The sequence below is a fragment of the Hylobates moloch genome, unplaced genomic scaffold, assembly GCF_009828535.3.
Source record: "Hylobates moloch isolate HMO894 unplaced genomic scaffold, HMol_V3 SCAFFOLD_3, whole genome shotgun sequence".
In the NCBI taxonomy this organism is placed as follows: domain Eukaryota; kingdom Metazoa; phylum Chordata; class Mammalia; order Primates; family Hylobatidae; genus Hylobates; species Hylobates moloch.
Window position 1 is genome coordinate 35,724,052 of NW_026652278.1, and position 18,858 is coordinate 35,742,909.

Genomic DNA, 18,858 nt, shown 5'->3' on the forward strand with positions numbered 1-18,858 from the left:
TTTTTTTTTGAGATGGAGTTTCACTCTTGTTGCCCAGGCTGGAGAGCAATGGGGCGATCTTGGCTTACTGCAACATCTGCCTCCCGGGTTCACGTGATTTTTCTGCCTTAGCTTCCCAAGTAGCTGGGATTACAGGGTGTGCACCACCTCGCCCAGCTAATTTTCGTATTTTTTTTAGTAGAGATGGGGTTTCACCATGTTGGCCAGGCTGGTCTTGAATTCCTGACCTCAGGTGATCCACCCACCTTGGCTTCCCAAAGTGCTGGAAGTACAGGCGTGAGCCACTGCACCTGGCCCTTAAGCAGCTCTTCTCAGTTTCTTTTTCTCCCAAAGGTTATCTCGCCTTACAGTCGCCATCCTAAGACCTAAAATCTTTCATACATTTAATCTTGACTCTCCCTGAAATACTTGCTTCAGGAAACTATGTATTCCCAAGTACTGAACCCAAATTAATTTTTACTAAACCTTATTTTAATTTTTTGTTGTTATGATAATTATCATTTAAAACTTGTAATATACTCATAATATAAGGCTGACAATCCTGGAGACCAGGGATTGGCAATCTTTTTTGGTAAAGCACCAAATGGAAAATATTTTCAGCTTTTGGCCATACAGTCTCTATTGCAATTAATCAACTTCAATATTTAGCAAAAGCAGCCATAGATAATACATAAGTGAATGAGTATGTCTGTGTTCCAATAAAACCGTATTTACAAAAATGGGAGCAGGCCAGATTTGGCCCACAGGCCATAGTTTGTTGATCCCTGCTTTAGACTAAGGGGTAAGTTTGTCTTTCCATTTATGTTATCTAATGACCAGCTGTTTGACTTTAGAAAATCACTTTTCTCAGAAACTTTGTGTATCTATAAAATGAGAGTATCAAAGTGACCAACAATAAAATACTCTTTTGTGCCCATAGTTGTGAAAATGCAACACATTTTTAAAAACGTTTAGAGGAGATGCCCCAAATGGCCACAAGATGGAATTATTTCTCTGTGATCATATCTCAGAGTCCTGTTGATGTGTCCACGACTTCGAGACTTTCTAGGGGTCTCTCCATTTGTCTTTGTAGATCTGCAGGTGCCCTTTTTCATGTGGCTCCCTTTATATGGGTAGGTGTCTTTATCTCTGTATCTATGTTTACTTAAAAGGTTTTAGGTATGCTCTGATATCATTTTCTGTCTGCTTATCGGCTTCATCTTCCTTTTTTGTATATATCCTCATTTCCATTTTTGTATATTCCATGTGTCTCTGGTCTCGGTCTTGCACTCTTTGTGTATTCATACATCTGTCTCTTCTTGCTGCCCTGACTCTCTATTTGACTATGTTACTGAATAGATATATTCTTTACACTTTTTTTTTTTTTGAAGACAGGGTCTTGCTCTGTTGCCCAGGCTGGAGTGCAATGGCATGATCACAGCTCACCACAGTCTCGACCTCCTGTGCTCAAGCAGTCCTCCCACCTCAGCCTCCTGAGTAACTGGGACTACAGGAATGCACCACCACACCCGGCTAAATTTTTTATTTTATTTTTTTGTAGAGACAGGTGTCACTATGTTGCCCAGACTGGTCTCAACCGCCTGGGCTCAAGGGATCCTCCCATCTTGGCCTCCTAAAGTGCTGGGATTACAGGCATGAGCTACCATATCCAGCCTCTTTTTTTTTTTTTCACTTTTTAATGGAAAAAAATTTTTTAATGAAAACAATTTCTCTGTTCTTAATTTTCAAATAGATAGCATATTTTCTGTATCTTTCAAATCTAAAAAATGTTTCTATTTATAGAAAATGAAATGTCATATGTAAATTACTTAGCACAGTATCTGGTATATAATAGGTGCTCGCATCCTTCTATCTGGCTTCCCCTTATGTGATTCCTTAAGCGATTTTTTTCACATAGGTCAAAGATTCTAAGCAGAAAAGAAGTCGTTCCTCCATAACTATAGCATTTGTTGTTTTCTCTCCTCCTCACCCAGGACACCAATTCTTGGTGCTGAAAGCTCTTTTTCATGACTATGTTTGTACATATATTAATATTTTGAGAATTGATGAAAGTGTAGAGTCCAAGAACAAACAAAAGATTGGTGGCCCAGTCAACCTTTTGTTCAGCTCTTTGTACCTTCCACAGGCTTCGTCTCTTCCATTCACTCTGCGGTGGTTTATTGAGAGCTCACTATGGGCTGGACGATGGGGAGACAGGAGTGAACAAACCAGACACAGTCTCTGACCTCAGGAAGCTTATAGTTTACTGGGAGAGACAGGCAATAAATAAGTGAAGAAACAGGAATAGGTGCTGGATGCAATGATGAGAATACCAATGAGGGAGATCTCTCTGAGGAGCCTCTGAAGAGGAGGCCAAGGGATGAGAAGGAGCTCACTGTAGGACCAAACAGGCGGGGAATGGTTGGAGAGTGTTCTGGATGGCGGGAGCGATTCTGCAAGAGGGTGCTGGGTTGGGAAGCACCTGCCAGAATTCAAGGAGCTGAAAGGAGACCCTGTGGCAGAAGGAGGCCAGTGAGGTAGGGGAGCAGACCACACGGTCTCCAAGGCCAGGAGTGATCACAGGTCTGGGTTTCATTCCCAAGCAGTGGGAAGCCACCAAAGAGTTTTAGCTATGATCTGATTTATGCAGTAAAAAAGATGACTCTGGCTATAGTGTGGGGAATTAAATTAGGGGATGGTCAAGTGAGGCAACAGAGAAGGGTGTCTGCCCAGAGATGGTGGCAGTGGAGGAGGAAAGAAGAGAAAGGATTTGTGAAACATTTTTGGAGGTAGAAATGACAGGATAGGCCGATTAATGAGAGACAAAGACAAAGGGGAGGGAGAGCCAAGGCTGACGCAGTTTCCTGGCCTTAGTACTTGGGTGCTCCTTTGTGGGAGGGAGGGGTGGAGTGGTCAGTAGCTCCACTTTGAACATGTTCTATTGGAGGTGGCAGTGGACGTCCAAGGGGTGATGTCAGGTAGCCAGTCAGAGATATGCATCTGACCTGGGACTGGGGATTTGGGTTGGAGGTATAAATTTGGAATTGTCAGTCAAGGTAATGAACAGTATCCCCTAGTGAAAGCGGAGAGAAAGAAGAGAATGCCCAGGACTGGGGACTCCAACATTAAACGGGAAGGAGAGGAAGAAGGAATTATGGTGGGGAAAGGAGAGGAAGCCAGAGAGGATGCAGGAAACCAGAGGAAGGTGGCCTCCTTGGCCTAGAGGGGAGAGTGCTTTCAGAGGACAGCTGTGGGGAAAAGGAAGAGAGAGAGCAGCAACTGTGCCAAATACAGCTGAGAGGCCGAGGGGGATGAGGACAGAAAAAGGCACACCCTGAAATATGGCCTCTTAAAAGCCACCGATGACAGTAGCAGGAAAAGCTGTGGCAGAATTGGGGTAGCAAGGTGGATGGGGGTGGGGCAAATAGGCAGCGGGAAAGTGGAGAGAGAAGTTTGGTTTTACATGGAATAAAGAAATATACCTGCAGAGGATGAGCTACCGAGGGCGGGATGTTTGGGGACAAGAAATGCTGTAGTGTGTTTGGAAATATCAACAAGATCACCAGAGAGTGAGAGATTGTGCCCCGGGTTTGTTGTTTTTCTAAATAATGATAAGAACTTCTGATTGGGTAACTCTTCACAGTTTACCAAGTGTTGTCACACACACTCTGGCACCTCGTCCTCATAGCCATCCTGTGAGGTATGCAGCAGCCCCCTGTTCCAGATGCAGAAGCCAAAGCCTAGAGGAACCGAAGGACAAGCTTGGGGTCAGACCAGGAGGTGGCAGGGCCAGGACCCCACCCCCAGGCTGCTCTCTACAAACCCCAGGCCCCTTCCCTCCCCACAGTGGTGCTGTCCCAGTGAACTGGCACCAGAATGGGATGGCTCTCACAGCACGGGTTGGTCATGCCCTTGATTGCGTCTCTCAAGCAGATTTTACAGTTGCCACTGAGCCCGTCATCCCTGCCTGCTGGCCCATCCTTTAGGAAGCCATAGCTGCTTCGAAACATGGGACCTTGCCCCACTTCTTGGCTCCATTTAACTGAGCTTTGAAGCCTCCAGAATTTCTAGAAGTGCTCAGAAGTCTGACAGGTGTCAGAGAGAGAAAGTGTGTAAGCCCATGTAGCTCACACCCAGCTTCCCAGGCTTGTCAGCGTGCGGACTGCCAGCAGAGTGACAGTGGGCAAGTCATCTAACCTCTGAACCTCAGTCTCCACATCTGTGAAATGGAGTGTTAATAAGACCCATGTCCTAGGATCATTGTGAGGACGGAATGAGACAGTGGGTACAAAGCACTTAGCATAATTCTAGGCACGCAGTGGCTGCTCTGGTAATGCTACCCATGATTATTTTTATTTATTCATTCACTCATCCACTGATTCACTCATTCTTGCATCAAACAGACATTTGTTGAGTACTGCTCTGTGCCAAGCATTGCTCCAGGCACAGCAAATGCAGAGATGCATCCACTTCACATGCTTCCTGAGCTCAAGAAGCACATGTTTTAATGAGGAAAGTGATGTTGGAACACAAACAATTCTGGCCTCACAGGAATAAGCGAGGTGCAAAATGCTGTGGGTTTCTAGAGAAGAGAAGGTCACATCCAGCAGGGGCAGTCGGGGCAGGCGTTGTGGGAGGCTGGGAAGGTGGGGAGAGCATTCCCCGTGGGAGGGGACCGCTGCAGCTGAGCAAAACCACAGGAGCTGGAAAGGGCAGAGCACACTCAGGGGATGGTGAGGAAGCAAACAGGAGCGTCAGCCTCAAGAGGAAGCGGGGAGGGAAGAAGGCTGGTTCTCCTGGTTTTCTTGGGGGATTGTGAGAGTGTTGGTCCAGCAGACTCAGCAGAAAGCAGCCTGGGTGAAAGGAGGAAGTGGCAACTCCAGGCACTGCCCTGGCCTTGCACCATGGGGTGCCAAGAACCCAACCTAGGAGCTGTTGGTCTGGCTTTGTATCTGTAGTCCTGGGAGGCAGTGGGGACTGGGGGAGATGAGGACCAGAGTGTCAGGATGCATCCCAAGCTACCATGTCGGTTTAGGGAAGCCTTTGTGGCATGTGCTCACTCAGTAACAGATCGAAGAATTTGACCCAGCCTAGCAACCTTACCCCTGTAACTGGCACCCTAAAACTCTTTAAAGAAGAGAGAGCCAGGGCCAACTGCCTTTCTGAGGTTACTACCATGGTGCAGGGACCTTGTGTGTACCCCAGCTACTCCAGATTCAGGGCAGAAGGACTGGACTCCAATATGTGAGGAGGCCATGATCCCTCACCTCTCACTGGGAGCTGGCTTCAGGGGGTGGTGAAGACATTCTAGGAGACCCAGTGGGCAGGGGTGCAGAGGAAGGGTGTCAGTGCTGGGCTTACATGGTGGCTTCTTAGCCACAGCCTGGGGCAGGGAGCACCTGCTCTGATCACCTCATAAGGTTAGTGAGACTCACAGACCCACAGAGTCCAGGAGCTTTTAAACTCTGGCTCTGGAATCCCTTGTTCAAACAACGTACTGTGGAACGTGATGCATAAAACATAGAGATGCTCTAGTTGAATGGAGCGGAGGGCCCCCAGGGCTGCTTTTTGCCACACACTTCATGACCCTCAGATTTTGTCCAACTCTTGCATTTCACAGAAGAGAAATGCAGAGCCTAGACAGAACTGACCAGCCCAAGGCCACCAACCTCGTCTCTGGCAAATGAGCCCAAGGATGAGAAAGTGCTTTGTAAAGTGTAAAGTGCTATTGAAATGTAAGACTATCATAATCTTCACCATCCGCATCTCCGTGAAGTTCTCAGGCATTTCTCAGGGGCACTACTTTGTGGGAGGCAGCCAGGGGGAATAATGAACAGGCCTGAGAGTGCTGGCATCATAGGCAGCACGGAAAGAACATGGGGTTTGGACCCTGAAGACACAGGGGCCCAGCACTGCCACTAACAAGTTGTGTAATCTTAGACCTCGCTTCAGTTTCCTTTTCTGGAAAAATGTTTTGCCTACCTTCCTTCTGAGATGGTGTGGGGCTCAAGTGAGACTGTGCATGTGAGGGTGCTTTTAACAAGGCCAAGCACTCCACAAATACAGCCATCTTACAAGGTACAGTAGTGATGGAAAAGCAGAAGACCCCACGGCTTGCAAGACTCGTGTTCAGCCCTCACAGGCACTTCCTGTCCCCGAGCACTGGAGCCAGCTGCTGACAGTGCTGGAACCCAATTGCCTGCCTCGTCTGCCTAGACACATCTCCACAGGTCATGCCACGCCCTGGCATGCAGCCCTCAGACACTCTGCGTCAAGGTGTCTAAGGCGTGACCTTCCATCACCAGGCGCTGACTCAGCCCCAGGAAGCTCCGTCTCTCCTTTCACACCCTGGGTGCCCGAAGGTGCCCAGCCAGCTGCTCAGCATCCCCCAAACCTCGCTGGCTTCTGCATCTTGGGATGATGCAGCGGGCCAGACTGGATTTGTTTCAGGAAAGAAAGACGTGATTTCTCTCAAAGACCTTAGAAAGCTCTTCCTGCCCTCCCTGGGTGTTCCCAGCTAGGGACCCTCTGGAGGCAGTATCTGCATTTCCCTCAGGATGTGCACATTCAGGCTGAAACATAGGAAGAGGTGGGGGGCCCCGTGGATGGGATCTGTTCCATTCTTTGGGAGAACCTGGCAAGCTGGTGCTCCTAGTGGGCAGGAAGAGGCCTCAGACTTTCATTTCTGTGCTGCCCGGGGTGTGACCTTGGGCACACTGACTTCCTGCAGGGCCCTTGTTTTCTCCATATGGGAGGGTGATGCGAAGAAATAGACCATGGGACACCTGAGCTTTTATGATTCAGACATCAGCTCTGAGCTTTCATTCATTCAATCAGCCAACAAATATTTATTGAGCACCTATTGTATGCTAGGCATGGTTCTAGGCACTGGGGAACAAAACAGATGAGAAGTTCTGCCTTCATGGACCTGACATTCTAGTGAGACCAGACAGAGAAGGAAGAGGTAAATGAGAATATGGAATTGTCAGCTGTTGGTCAGAGCTGTGGGAAGAGAGCATTAGTGAGAGATAGAGAACAGGGTGGTGGTGCAGTGGCGGGGGTGCTAATTTTGGGAGCATGGGCAGGCAAGGCCTCACTGAGAAGGAACAGGGGAGCAAAGGTTTAAAGGAGATGAAGGAGGGAGCCAGCGGTGTGGATGTCTGGAGGAACAGCATCCTGGGCAGAGAACGGCAAGTGCAAAGTGCCTGGGGCTTCAGTGCAGCGAGGAGGGAGTCGCAGGCACAGGAGAGTGAGACAGAGGAGAGCTAAGTAGTGATGCCTTTTAACCTTTTGTCTTGATTTCTTAGAAAAAGATCCAGCAGGTCTGTCTAATAACTTTAGACGTGTTCATGTTCTCCCATCTGAGATGTGAACTTCATCCTTTTGTTTAAATGCAGGGACTTTGTCAGGAGAGTTGTTCAAACCCCAACAACAAAGCCTCCTGCTCCTCCAGGGCTCATTCACACAGGGACTCGGGACTCGGGATAGTAGAAAGGGCCTTGGTTCAACTCCCAGCACCTGACACTTCCTAGGCTGTGTTACCTTGGAAAGGGCATTCAGCCTCTCTGAGCCTCAGTTTCCCTGATAAACCTCATCAGTTGCCTTATCCATAAAATGGGTTACTAATACATGCCTACCTCTCTTGATTGTTAAATTTAAATTATAAGATCATAAATGTGAAAGTGCCTTTTGCATTGAAATGGGCAAGATAAGTGTCAGAAAGTTCTTTGTTTTCTTCAGTGAGGCCTGTGGGAAGGGGCTGTCCACGGCTCCCACTCCCCTCCGCCACCCTGCTGCTTATATGGTGTCCCACATGGCCCCCGCTGACTCTCACTGCGCCTGGGCCCGAATCTGATTCAGGGACACTCATCCAACACGTGAGGCAAGTCTGGCCGGGTTCCCCAGGAACACTCTGGGTCTGACTTGCCCCATGGCGTGTCCGGGAGGACTCCCAGCCCGTTGCTGTGGTTGGATGGGACTGGGTGGGCCCAGCGGCTCCTCCCCAGCATCCCCTCCCCATTCCTCCTCCAGGTACAATGGGCCCAACCTGGTTCTGAAGTATGACCGAGCCCAGAAGCGGCTGGTGAACATTGCAGTTGATGAGCGCAGCTCACCCTACTACGCGCTGCGGGACCGGCAGGGGAATGCCATCGGGGTCACAGCCTGCGACATCGACGGGGACGGCCGGGAGGAGATCTACTTCCTCAACACCAATAATGCCTTCTCGGGTAAGGCCTGTGGCTCGGGACTCTTCCTGCTTCCCATCTTCTCCCTCCCAGCACCAACTTGGGGAGGGCCGTGGGAACCCTGGCCCTTCCTCAGGCAACTGTCATCGTCCCCCTAGGCACTGCCCCCTGCTGCCGCAGGACCTCCCTGGGTCCCAGAATGACTTCTTCTCTTGCGTGTGAGCCTGTAGGTTTCATCTCCTGAACCCCGGGCCTGGAGATGGACAGGGTGAGCAGAGACCAAGGCTCTCCCTCAGACTGTGTGTCCCCACCACTGCCTCCTAATGTGAGCCCTCCTGACCCTTCCCCCCTCTCCAGCCCCACTGCCCTGCCCTGGCTCAAGCATGCATCACTCTCACCTGGGTTATGCCATGATCAGAAGATGCCCCTAGAATCAGCCTCCATGCTGGCTGTAGAGGACCTTTCTAAAATGTTCTGAAATCCTTCAAGAGCCCCCCACTACTCTCAGCTGAGCTCACTTGTTCACTCCCCAAATTCTTGCTAAGCACCTACACTCTGCCAGCCTAGAGGTGCTACCGTGAGGAAGCACCTCACAACCGTGAGGAAGACAGACCTTGAGTTCATGGAGCCTTTTCTTGCAGGAGCTTCTCGAACTGAAGTGTGCATCCGAATCCCCTAGAGGTCTTGTGCAAATGCAGACTGACTCAGCAGGTCTGGGTGGGGCAAGACCCTGCACTTCTGACCCGCTCCCAGGCTATGATGATGATGCCTCTGGGTCAGGGACCACACTTTGAGTAACAAGGTCCTGCACGCTAAGGAATGGATGAGGGAAATTGATGCCCAGAAGGCTAAATGACAGTGACAATAATAACAGTTAATACTTAAGCAGCACCTATTGTGTGTCAGACCCTGATCTAAGCATTTACATTAATTATCTCATTTAGGCCTCACACAACCTCGATTAGTAGGTACTGGTAAATGCCACTGTACAATTGAGGAAACTGAGGCACAAAGAGTTTACCTGACTTGCCCAAGGCCACGCAGCTTGTAAGTCTCAGGATTCAAACCCAGGTGTCTGACTCCAGATCCATCCTCTTAATCAAGATGCTCTACGGCTTTCCTCAACCCTGTGTCCTCACTGCCTCTTGGAGAGCCTAGCTTGCAGTAGTTGCTCAGTGTCTCATGATTTCGGAGCTGTGCTCTTGTGGCAGCAGATCAAGGTGGTTTCCCTGCCACACCCGCCGCCCCCCCGTCCCCGCACCGCGATGCTCGCATTTTCTCAGGCTCAGCTCTCAGGATCTCAGCCCAGGCCTGCGGGGCTGTAATATCTCTGCGGAAGTCCCAGGCCACAGTGTCCCTAGGTGAAGGAGGGACACTGTGAGGGATGTAGGGCCCTGTGTCCCTGTGGGGCTAGGTTGAATGTGCAGTGGGGTCCTCCAGAAGGCAGCCCTCTTTCAGGTCAGCTTTGGATGAAGCCCTGGGGTTCAGACTTGAGCAGTCATCATCCTGGACCTCCCAACCTCCTGGAGGCCGGTGACTGCCTGGCTATGAGGACCAACTTCCTTGTGCTCCACTCCCCACCCTGACACATATACACTGGCTTTCCCCTGAGCCACGACATTACCATTACTGGTTGTTGAGCCCAAGCCAGGATCCAGCCCCTAGACTGCCCCTGATGTTGAGTCCTGCAGTTGCATAAACGGGAGGGGAAGAGGTTGGGGCTTATGCCAAGGGCAGGGGCAGGCAGTGCTGTCGGGCTGGCAGCCAGCCTTGTGTAGCCAAGAAACAATGATCCACAGCCCTGAGTGGTGTTTTATGGGTTTTCATCTCATCTTGCCACCAAGTGAGGCCTGAGAGATAGTAATTATCCCTACACAAATATCAGGGCATGATCATGCAGCTGGATTTACTGCCCTCTCTCCAGCCAAGCCAAGATTGGATTAGGACACAATTAATTGGTGGGCTGATCAACTCTTTAACATGGGGCAAGGTCAGAAAGGGAGCAGCATCAAGGGATTCCTATAGAAGGGGTGAGTCCCCAGGAAGTCTCCCAGAGGCTGGGAAGCTGGAGCGAGGAGAACTGTGGAAGTGTGGGCTCAGCAGGCAGATGCCAGAGGCAGGGGACAGACCATCCCCTATTCACCAAGCACAGAGCACCTACAGTGGCAGCCACCAGGTGTCTCTGAAGCAGCAGCCCCTCCCACGCTCTTAGAGTGTTGCATTATGAATCCCAGAGCCCTGGTTCCCTACCCAGGCTGCACATTAGGGTCACCTGGGGAGCTTTCAACAATCCCAGCTAAGCTGCACTCCAGTCAATCCCATCAGAACCTCTAGGAGTGGGATCCAGTAACCAGATGGTAAAGACCTCCAGGCGATTCCCCCATACACCAAGGTGGAAGGCCACTACCTCAGAATCATGCTAGTTTCATGCTCAGCCCCACAACAACCCTACTCATTTATTAATGCATTCATCCACCGGACAAATATTTACTGAGCACCTACTAGGGACTGAGGATGCTTCAGTAAATAAAACACAAAAATCCTGCCCTCATGAAGTTCACACTCTGTCCTCAACATGGCCTTGTGTTTCTCTGGGTATCTGAGTCCCCTCTCCCAATCCCCTGCCTGGACTCTAAGCTCCTTGAAGGCAAAACCTTGTATCGTTCATGTTGTGGTCCCCTTTGGCCCTAGCCAGACATTGCACATCCTAAGAGCTAAGTTAAAATTTGATAAATAAATCCCAGGAAGAACAGGCGGGCATGAGCTGTTGGGCCTGAGAGAAGGTTTGCCAATTGAGGGAAGTCAAGAAAGGCAGACACAGTGAAGGCACCAGAAAGGCCCTGGGCTCCTGAGATCGAGGGCATAAGTGTGCACTGGGAGAGGCTGGAGCTGGCCCCCAGGGTGGGGGTGAGGCAACAGTGCCCAGCAGCCTCAGTGCTGGCGACCTTCTGTGGGTTTGAGGGATGTCTGTGGGTTTTAGTTAGTTTTTCAGTTGAGTGATCCCACCGATTAATCGACAGTGGGCAGGGTGTGGAGCAGGGACATTGTGCCATGTCAGCACTTCCTTGGGCCCAGCTGGCATGGCACTCAGCCATTGCCACCCTGCCCACTCTCCAGGGGCCCCCAACCAGCCCAGGCATGCCCATGGCATTTGGCTCTGCCCATGGCATGTGCCAGTGTGTTAGAGCAACCTGTGGAAGCATGGTCCCTCTCTCCTCCCTTGGCCAGCCTTTGGGATGCGAGTATTGGAGTTCCTAGAAGAGGGCAAGCACCCTGCATCCCAACAACATCCTGTGGGAGTCATTTTGTACAAACCTGGGGTCTGCCCCTTATTTACTGTGTGACTTTGGACAAGTTACTTGGCCTCTCTTAGCCTCAACTCCCTCATCTAAAATCATGCCAACTTCTTAAGCTCAACTCCCACTAGTGGCTCCGTAGACTGTATCTGAAGCCCTTCCCATCACCTACAGCACCCCTCCTATGAGACCCAGGTTGCCTTTCTGACCTTCTTTCCTCCATTCTTCCTCTTACTGCCTTCCCACCTGAGGCCTTCATACTTGCTGTTCCCTCTGCCTGAAATGCTTTTCCCACCAATGTTCTCCAGGCTCACTCCTTCATTCAGGCCCCTCCTCCAGTGAGATCTTTCCTGAGCCCCATATCTAAAATTGTACCCTCATTACCCCCTGTGCCCTTAACTGGCTTTATTTTCCTTCACAGTACTGACCACTATCTGAAAATAGGCGATTTTTGTTTGTTGTCCATCTCTCCTACTAGGGTCTTAGTTCCATGGGGGTGCCTTTTTCACTGCTGTACTCCAGATCCAAAGGAGTGCCTGTCACTTAGTAAGCATTAAATACATATTTTTGAATGAACACCTGAGATAATGAATGAAAGCACCTATTACAGTGCGCAGGACTTAATAAGCACTCCACACAATAGCCGTTCCAGTCCTGTGACTCTGAAGAAAGCCAGAGCCTCTCAAAGTGTCGTGGGCGGAGGTCCACAGGCCTTCCTCCCGGCCTGTGGGAAAGAGAGACCGTGGGAGCAAAGAGAAAAGGACCGCATTGTAACACTGTGCAGATGGGGGACCCAGTAGGTCTGGGTCGAGGGCTGAGAATTGGCAAGTGGGTAAGGGAAAGGAGAAGGAGGAAGACTGACCACCATCCCAGGAGGGCCTGGCCCAGGAAACCAGCTTATGGCTTCACCAACCTAGAAAAATACAAGCCACTGAGTAGCATCTCAGGCAACACTACTCAGTGAAACCAGGTAGGAGAGTGTGCAGGACACAGGGGGACAAGAGGCAGGTGCCGACACCTCCCTCCACATCCAGGAACCTAGGATGTTCTGCAGCTCCTGGTCAGAGCCCATCCCCTGGGGGGGTCACACACTAGCTCACTCCAGCTGCTTCACTGAATAGCTCTGAGCACTCCCGCCCACATGAGCTGGGCTGGGGTAACGAACGGAAGCATGGGTAGCCGATGGGTCAGTGTGAACTGTGAGCCCCACCACTACCGTATTTTCATGCATTCAGTTCCACAAAATGATTGAAGATCTGCTATGTGCGGGGCACTGCTCAAATAATTTATGTGTCTCCCTCCTTTCTACACAAACAGCATGCCCAACTCATGGTTCCACTCTTTGCTCTTTTCATTTAACAATGCATTTTGGATTTGATTTGATGGCAGTACACAGAGAGCTTTCTCATTCTTTTTATGGTTGTAGAGTACTCCACTGTGCCGTTAATTTAATTGGTCCTCTATTGATGAAAGATTACTTGCAGTCTTTTGCCTTTTGCCCTTACAAAGCATGCTACCAAATGAGTAAGTTTGTACAACATGCTATTTCCCACAATTGCAGGCATATTTGTGAGTTCATAGAAATAGAATTACTGCCTCAAATGAATATACATGTGTAGTTTTCATAGCCCCTGCCAAATTGTCCTTCCTAGGGCCACTGCCCAGGACGTTCCTGTTGATCAAATATGCAAGCAAGCACTTTCTGACACTCCCAACACAATATTTCATCTATTGTTACAGTATTTGCTAATCTGATGGGGAAAAATGATATCTAAGTACAGTTTTAATTTTCATTTTTGTTAAAATGAAGGAGACTGAGAATATTTTTATATATTTGAATCTCTTGTCTGCTCATAGCCTCTGCCTATTTTTGTATTGATTATTGGTCTTTTCCTTATTGAGTTGTAACAGCTCTTTATAAATTAGGGAATTAGCCCTTTGTCTATAGGACAAGTTGAAAATGCTTTTCCCTTGTTTGTTATTTTTTTTTTGTCTTTGCTCTTGGTGGATGTTGTAATGTGGAAAATTTTCATTTTTATGGACTTGGATTTATCACTCTTTTCTTTTTTGGGCTCTGTGTCACACTTAAAGAGGTCTTCAGCAGAGGCTCTTGTAACTTCTTAGAGAGGAGAGGGAGCGTCAGTCACCACGCTAGAGAGAAGGGTATTTGGATGGGTGGTACTTCCAGCCTCTTCTGCCTTCACAGCAGAGGAGCTGACTGCTCTTGAGAGAAGCACCCCTGGTCGGGCAGCTCCTCCACCTAGTCCAGTTCCAACTGTACCCAGATATTCTACACCTCACTACTCCAAGTCTGATGCATGGGCCAGAAGCATGGGAATCAGCTGGGTGCTCTTAAAAATGCAGACTGTTAGGCGCCACCCCAGACCTCCGAAACCAGAATCTGTATTTAATCTCCAGGAGCTTCCTGGACCCAGCAAAGTCTGAGATGTATGGCCCTATGGCTCCACCCTGTTTTCCTAGGATTCTCTAGGTCCTAAAATGGATTCCGGGGTCTCCTGATCCCCCAGCAAGATTTCACTTGAATGCAAAGTCCTGATTTGCAGCTCTCCCAGCATGGGCCAAAGCAGCATAATACAGAATATGGGGCCCCAGAGGCCATTCCCATGGTCCTAACAAGGAACAAGTTTCTTTGGGAACTGGGACTGCCTCCTACGAGCAACCCCAGCTCTTTAATAACATGAGAGGGGGCTCTGCAACAGACAGACCACCTCACAACAGCTGTGCAACCTTAGGCAAATGACCTAAGCTTCTGAGCCCCTGTTTCTTTCTGTGAAATGAAGACTCTACCTTCCTAGCACTGCTACGGAGAGCACTGAAGGAGCTGATGTGGGCAAAGTGCCTGGTGGGAGCTGATCGGGTTTCCCTCTTCACCTTGGGATGGGGGAAGGAAGACTGGGGTCAGCATTTACATCAGGGACCCAGCACAGCCTGGGCTCCTCTTTTAAAATGTCCTTTGTCTGAGTGAGTTCTTTCTTCCCCTGGAGCCATCACTGTCTGCTGGTTTTCCATTGACTAAGTCTTATATAGCCTTTTATACTTAACATCACAGTTGCCTCCTGAGTTGAGGATCTGCTGTGGTCATGTGCTGTGATTTCCTGGATGATGGTGGTGATGGTGATGGTGTTGTTATTATTTATTTAACTTTTCATGTGCCAGGTATTGTTCTCAGCACTTTACATACATTATCTAATTTAACCCTCACAACAACCTGATGAATAGGTGGCCATTCTCATTCCATTTTACAGATCAGAAAAACACAAGTTTATGAGTTGCCCAAGATCCACCTAGAGGGAGGGTTGCTGGCTACTTCCCCAGCCCTGCTGTTTGCCTGATGAATGAGGTTGGAGGCTGAGGCCTCTGCCTTGCCAGACAAACCTGCCCACCCTTCTCTCTACCACCAATACCAGACCATGAGTCAGGCCATCTCCCAGGTGGGGAAAGCCTCCTGGGGAGGAGGCATTCCAATCCAGTGATCCTTAGGACGAGTCCTTTATGACACAACCTCATGTTCCCAGCGGCTCTGGTGCCCTCTTGTTCCCCTTTTCTAGTCTTCTGATGCCTCCATCTCTGTCCCAAATGTGGCTTCTCCCTGGGACTCAAGGGACCCTGTTTATGGCCTGGTCTTTCCCTTCTCCCTAGCTCCAGACTCTATTCTGTAAGCAGTCATGCCTCATGGCCAGTGACCTCTTGGCCACCCCGTGGTCACTTTAAATGCAAACTGTCTGAAGCCAGGCTCCTGCTCACCCCCAGTGAACTCAGTGTCCCTGATTGGGTCACTGTTTCCACATTTTGGACAGCTCCCTCACTCTGCCAGCCACACTCAGCCAACCCCTCCTACACCAGTGCTTCCTCCCCATCCCAATCAAACCTGAGCTCCTACAAAAGTGGCCACTCGCTGCATTTTCTCCTTTGCTAGCGCATTCTCCCTTCACTCCACTGCCAACTTAATCTTCCGGAAACACTGTCTTCCCCTGACTTTCCCCAGATCAGAAGCCACCAATGGCCCCTTTGCCCTCAGTCCTGGAATTACTGGGTCTCCTCTGCCCTGCCATGCTTCGCCTCCTCCACCTGCACAAACCCCCTTCCCTGGTCAAACTCAATGTCCCCTCTGTGCCTTTTTCTCGCCATCCTGCCTAAACTGTAGAGTGCAGTGCTGTTGTTACTCTGACCCTTCCAGACCCAGTTCAGGTGCCTCCTCCCTCATGAAGCCCTCCGTGATCACAGCGACTCTTCCATCCTGATTTCAAGGCATCTCCCAGACATACTGTCTGGTTCTGCCCTGCTAGGCTCTGCCAGCTGTGGGATCTTAGGCAAGTCCCCTTCTCTCTCCTGCCCCAGGCACTTCATGTGTAAAGGGGTCATGAAAATAGTACCCACCTCGAGGGGTTTTGGTGAGGATTAATGAGAATACACGTGAATTGCCTGGTACCTGGCAAGTGCTATAAACGTGCAGTATCATTCATTTCATGGCTGTCTCCTGGTGTCTCCTTTACCTGTCCCCGGTGTTGTGGATGGACTCTAAAAGCCCCTAGTCAGGGACCAAGGCGTACTTCCCCCAGCCTCCCACGGCATCTGGTGTAGCACCTGGCCCCCTGCCGGGCATAGTGGGCACCTGAGCTTCACCCGCAGACCCTTCCCTCTGGCCTCCTGGCAGCAAATTGCGGTTCTACTGGACTCTGAGACCTTCAAGGCTCCTTTAATGCCAAGATGCCAGAATCAGGGTGGAAATGGGAATCACCAGACTTGCCTCTCCTGGGGGCTGTGACTCCAGGGCCCCCTGCCCTGCCCCAAATGCCCTCCTGTTTCTCCCAGGCCAGTACCTTCTCAGTGTCTTTCCCCAGGGGACTCGAGAGAATACCTCTCTCCTGCTCCTAACAGCCTCACCTCTTCCCGAGCAGCTGCCCCCACCCGCTCATGAGGGACCCCAGGGCAGAGTGCAGCTCTTGTGCAGCTACAAGGAGCCAGAAGGCAGGATTGCATGCTGACATGGGCCGAGGACCAGTGCTGGGTGTTTATTGCCTGTGCCATCGACCCGCACAGCTCGCTGTTTATCTGTCTTCCTGACACACCTAATTACCCAGGTTGCAGCTGCCAGAGCGTTTGCTCTTCCTAAATCACGGGCTCCCATCTCTCCCGTCCCCCAGGCCTCCGGGCCTCTGCCTGCAGAAGGGCTGCCATTGATTTTGCCGTTCCATTTTATGATCTACAAGGCTCTGCATGGCTGTTGCACATTTTACCTTAATTAGTTTATTCTTCCGGGCATCCCTGGTGAGCTCGGGAGCCAGGAGGCTGAAAAGGGGGAGAGGCCAACAGCACAGGCACCCTAACACCTCCGGCTGAAAAGCTCTGAGCCTGACCAGACATCAGCACCTTAGGACGGCACCTTGCTAAGGACAGCACCAGTTACGCAGGGCGCTAAGAGGTGCTCTACAAAAAGGGGTTCCATGGCCAAGGAACATTTGGGAAAGGCTGGGTTAAATAAAATCAAACAGGTTACTCATTGCAGGACTTTTTGAAGTTCTAATAGATCAATGTCCAGGGGGAATCTCCAAGAGGTGGGTGAGTGTGCAGTCTTTCCCAAGCTCGCATGATCACAGAGTCCTTTCTCCAGGCACCTCGCAGAGATCCGAGTCCCACAAAGCACACTTTGAGAAATGTTGCTTGGGGTGGACAGGAGGAACTGGAGGTGAGAAGGCAAACAGAGGGGGACAGAGTCACCCTAGACCTAGTTTCTCCTCTAGATAGCTAAGGCAGGAACTCGGCAGCTTGAGAAATTTCTCTCACTGAATCCAGAGGTGTCCATCAGAGCTCTGCAGAACCCCAGCTGCCACACCCATTTTCTCTCCGACTCCATGCCGGCCCAGGCTTCAGTGGAGTGTGACCCAGGCATCTCAGGGATGAAGCTAGCTGGAGGTACAGCATCTAAAGGGGCCCTGGCTGGGCAGAGATGGGCAAGGGCTGCTAGCTGATGGCGAAAGCTGGAGACCCAGCAGCCCACAGGGGCCATCCTCAGAGGCTTCCAGACATATGGAAGCAATAGCAAGCCTGCCACTGCCTGCCACTGCCTCCAGGACAGCTATGATGATGGCGGCATAAGTCCAAGTCCCTTCTCAAGAGCCCTGAAATCCAAAACCCTCTGAACGCTTCAAGTGCATTTTTTAAGTTTCGTGGGAAATTCAATTGATAGCAAAACCTGTCCTGGGCTAATCTGAGCTATTTATAGGCTTTATTTATCCCACTTAGGGTGAATATTCATATAATTCACTGCAGAAATATTAATGTGTTTAATTACAGGGTGCTGCCTCCATCCTTGCTGGGGGTGTTACATAATAAACGGTGTGTGCACTATGTTACCTTTCCAAAATCTGAAGGAAAAATATGCAAATTCCTGAACACATTTGACTCCCAGGAAGTTTGAGGAGGGGCTGTGGACCTGGGGTCTCAGAGCTGCCGCCGAACTCTCCCCATGTGCGTTTCTCATGTAATTCCCACAACGACGCTGAGAAGGAGGCAGAGCTGTTATCCACGACTTCTAGATGAGGAAACCAAGACCTGGGGCCTCGCAGCTAACAAGCCTCAGATGTGGGACGCAACTCCGGCCGACTGGGTCGGGGCCCTGTGCTTTTGTCAGGGTGACCCGCAACTCAGTTTCCCCCATGTGCATCCAGGCCACAGCAGCTCAGTGCAGGTCCCTTCTGGGCTCCACAGAAACAGGCCTGTGCTGAAGCCTCCACCTACAACCCTTGCAGGCCTCCTGGGTCTGCCTCCACTCAGCGGAAGGGACTTTTCCTCCTCCCTGGGTCAGGCTTCTCCGGAGGGCAGGCAAGGAGAGAGGGTGCCGGTTCCCTGCTGTCGGGTGAGGACCCTTGAGGCCAACTCCAGACCCCACAGGTGATGCTCCTGCTCCTGTGGGTCCTGCGGTCTCAGGGGGTCCCAGCGTGAGGCCCCCTCAGAGATCAACCCTTTTGTCCTCTCCTGGGTGGAGCCACCTGAGGGGTCAAGGGGTCGCTTACACACTCTCCTTACCTATGCACACTCCTACAAGTACTCACGCTCATCCGCTCACTTCCACACACACACGACTGTTCTCGCACACTCTACGCTCACACTCACTCTCAGTCATGCCCACATTCATTCTCACTCACCCTCCCCTCACACTCACTCTCACTCATCCCCACTCTCACACTCTCCTCCCCACTCTCACACTCTCATCCCCACTCTCATGCTCACTCTCACTCATGCCCACACTCACACTCACTCTCACTCATCCCCACTCTCACGCTCACTCTCACTCATCCCCACTCTCACACTCTCATCCCCACTCTCACACTCTTATCCCCACTCTCATGCTCACTCTCACTCATGCCCACACTCAC

The 18,858-nt window shown here is 50.6% G+C and overlaps 1 protein-coding gene across 4 annotated transcripts in view; it reads left to right on the forward strand.

Annotated features, from left to right (window-relative positions):
- Nucleotides 1–18,858, forward strand: part of CRTAC1 (cartilage acidic protein 1) — a 165,644-nt gene that overhangs the window by 86,072 nt on the left and 60,714 nt on the right. For all 4 annotated transcript variants that reach the window (XM_032134898.2, XM_032134906.2, XM_032134913.2 and 1 more), the window contains exon 3: nucleotides 8,011–8,207. In XM_032134898.2, the coding sequence (XP_031990789.1) occupies nucleotides 8,011–8,207 (197 nt within the window). The remainder of the gene's footprint in view (nucleotides 1–8,010; nucleotides 8,208–18,858) is intronic.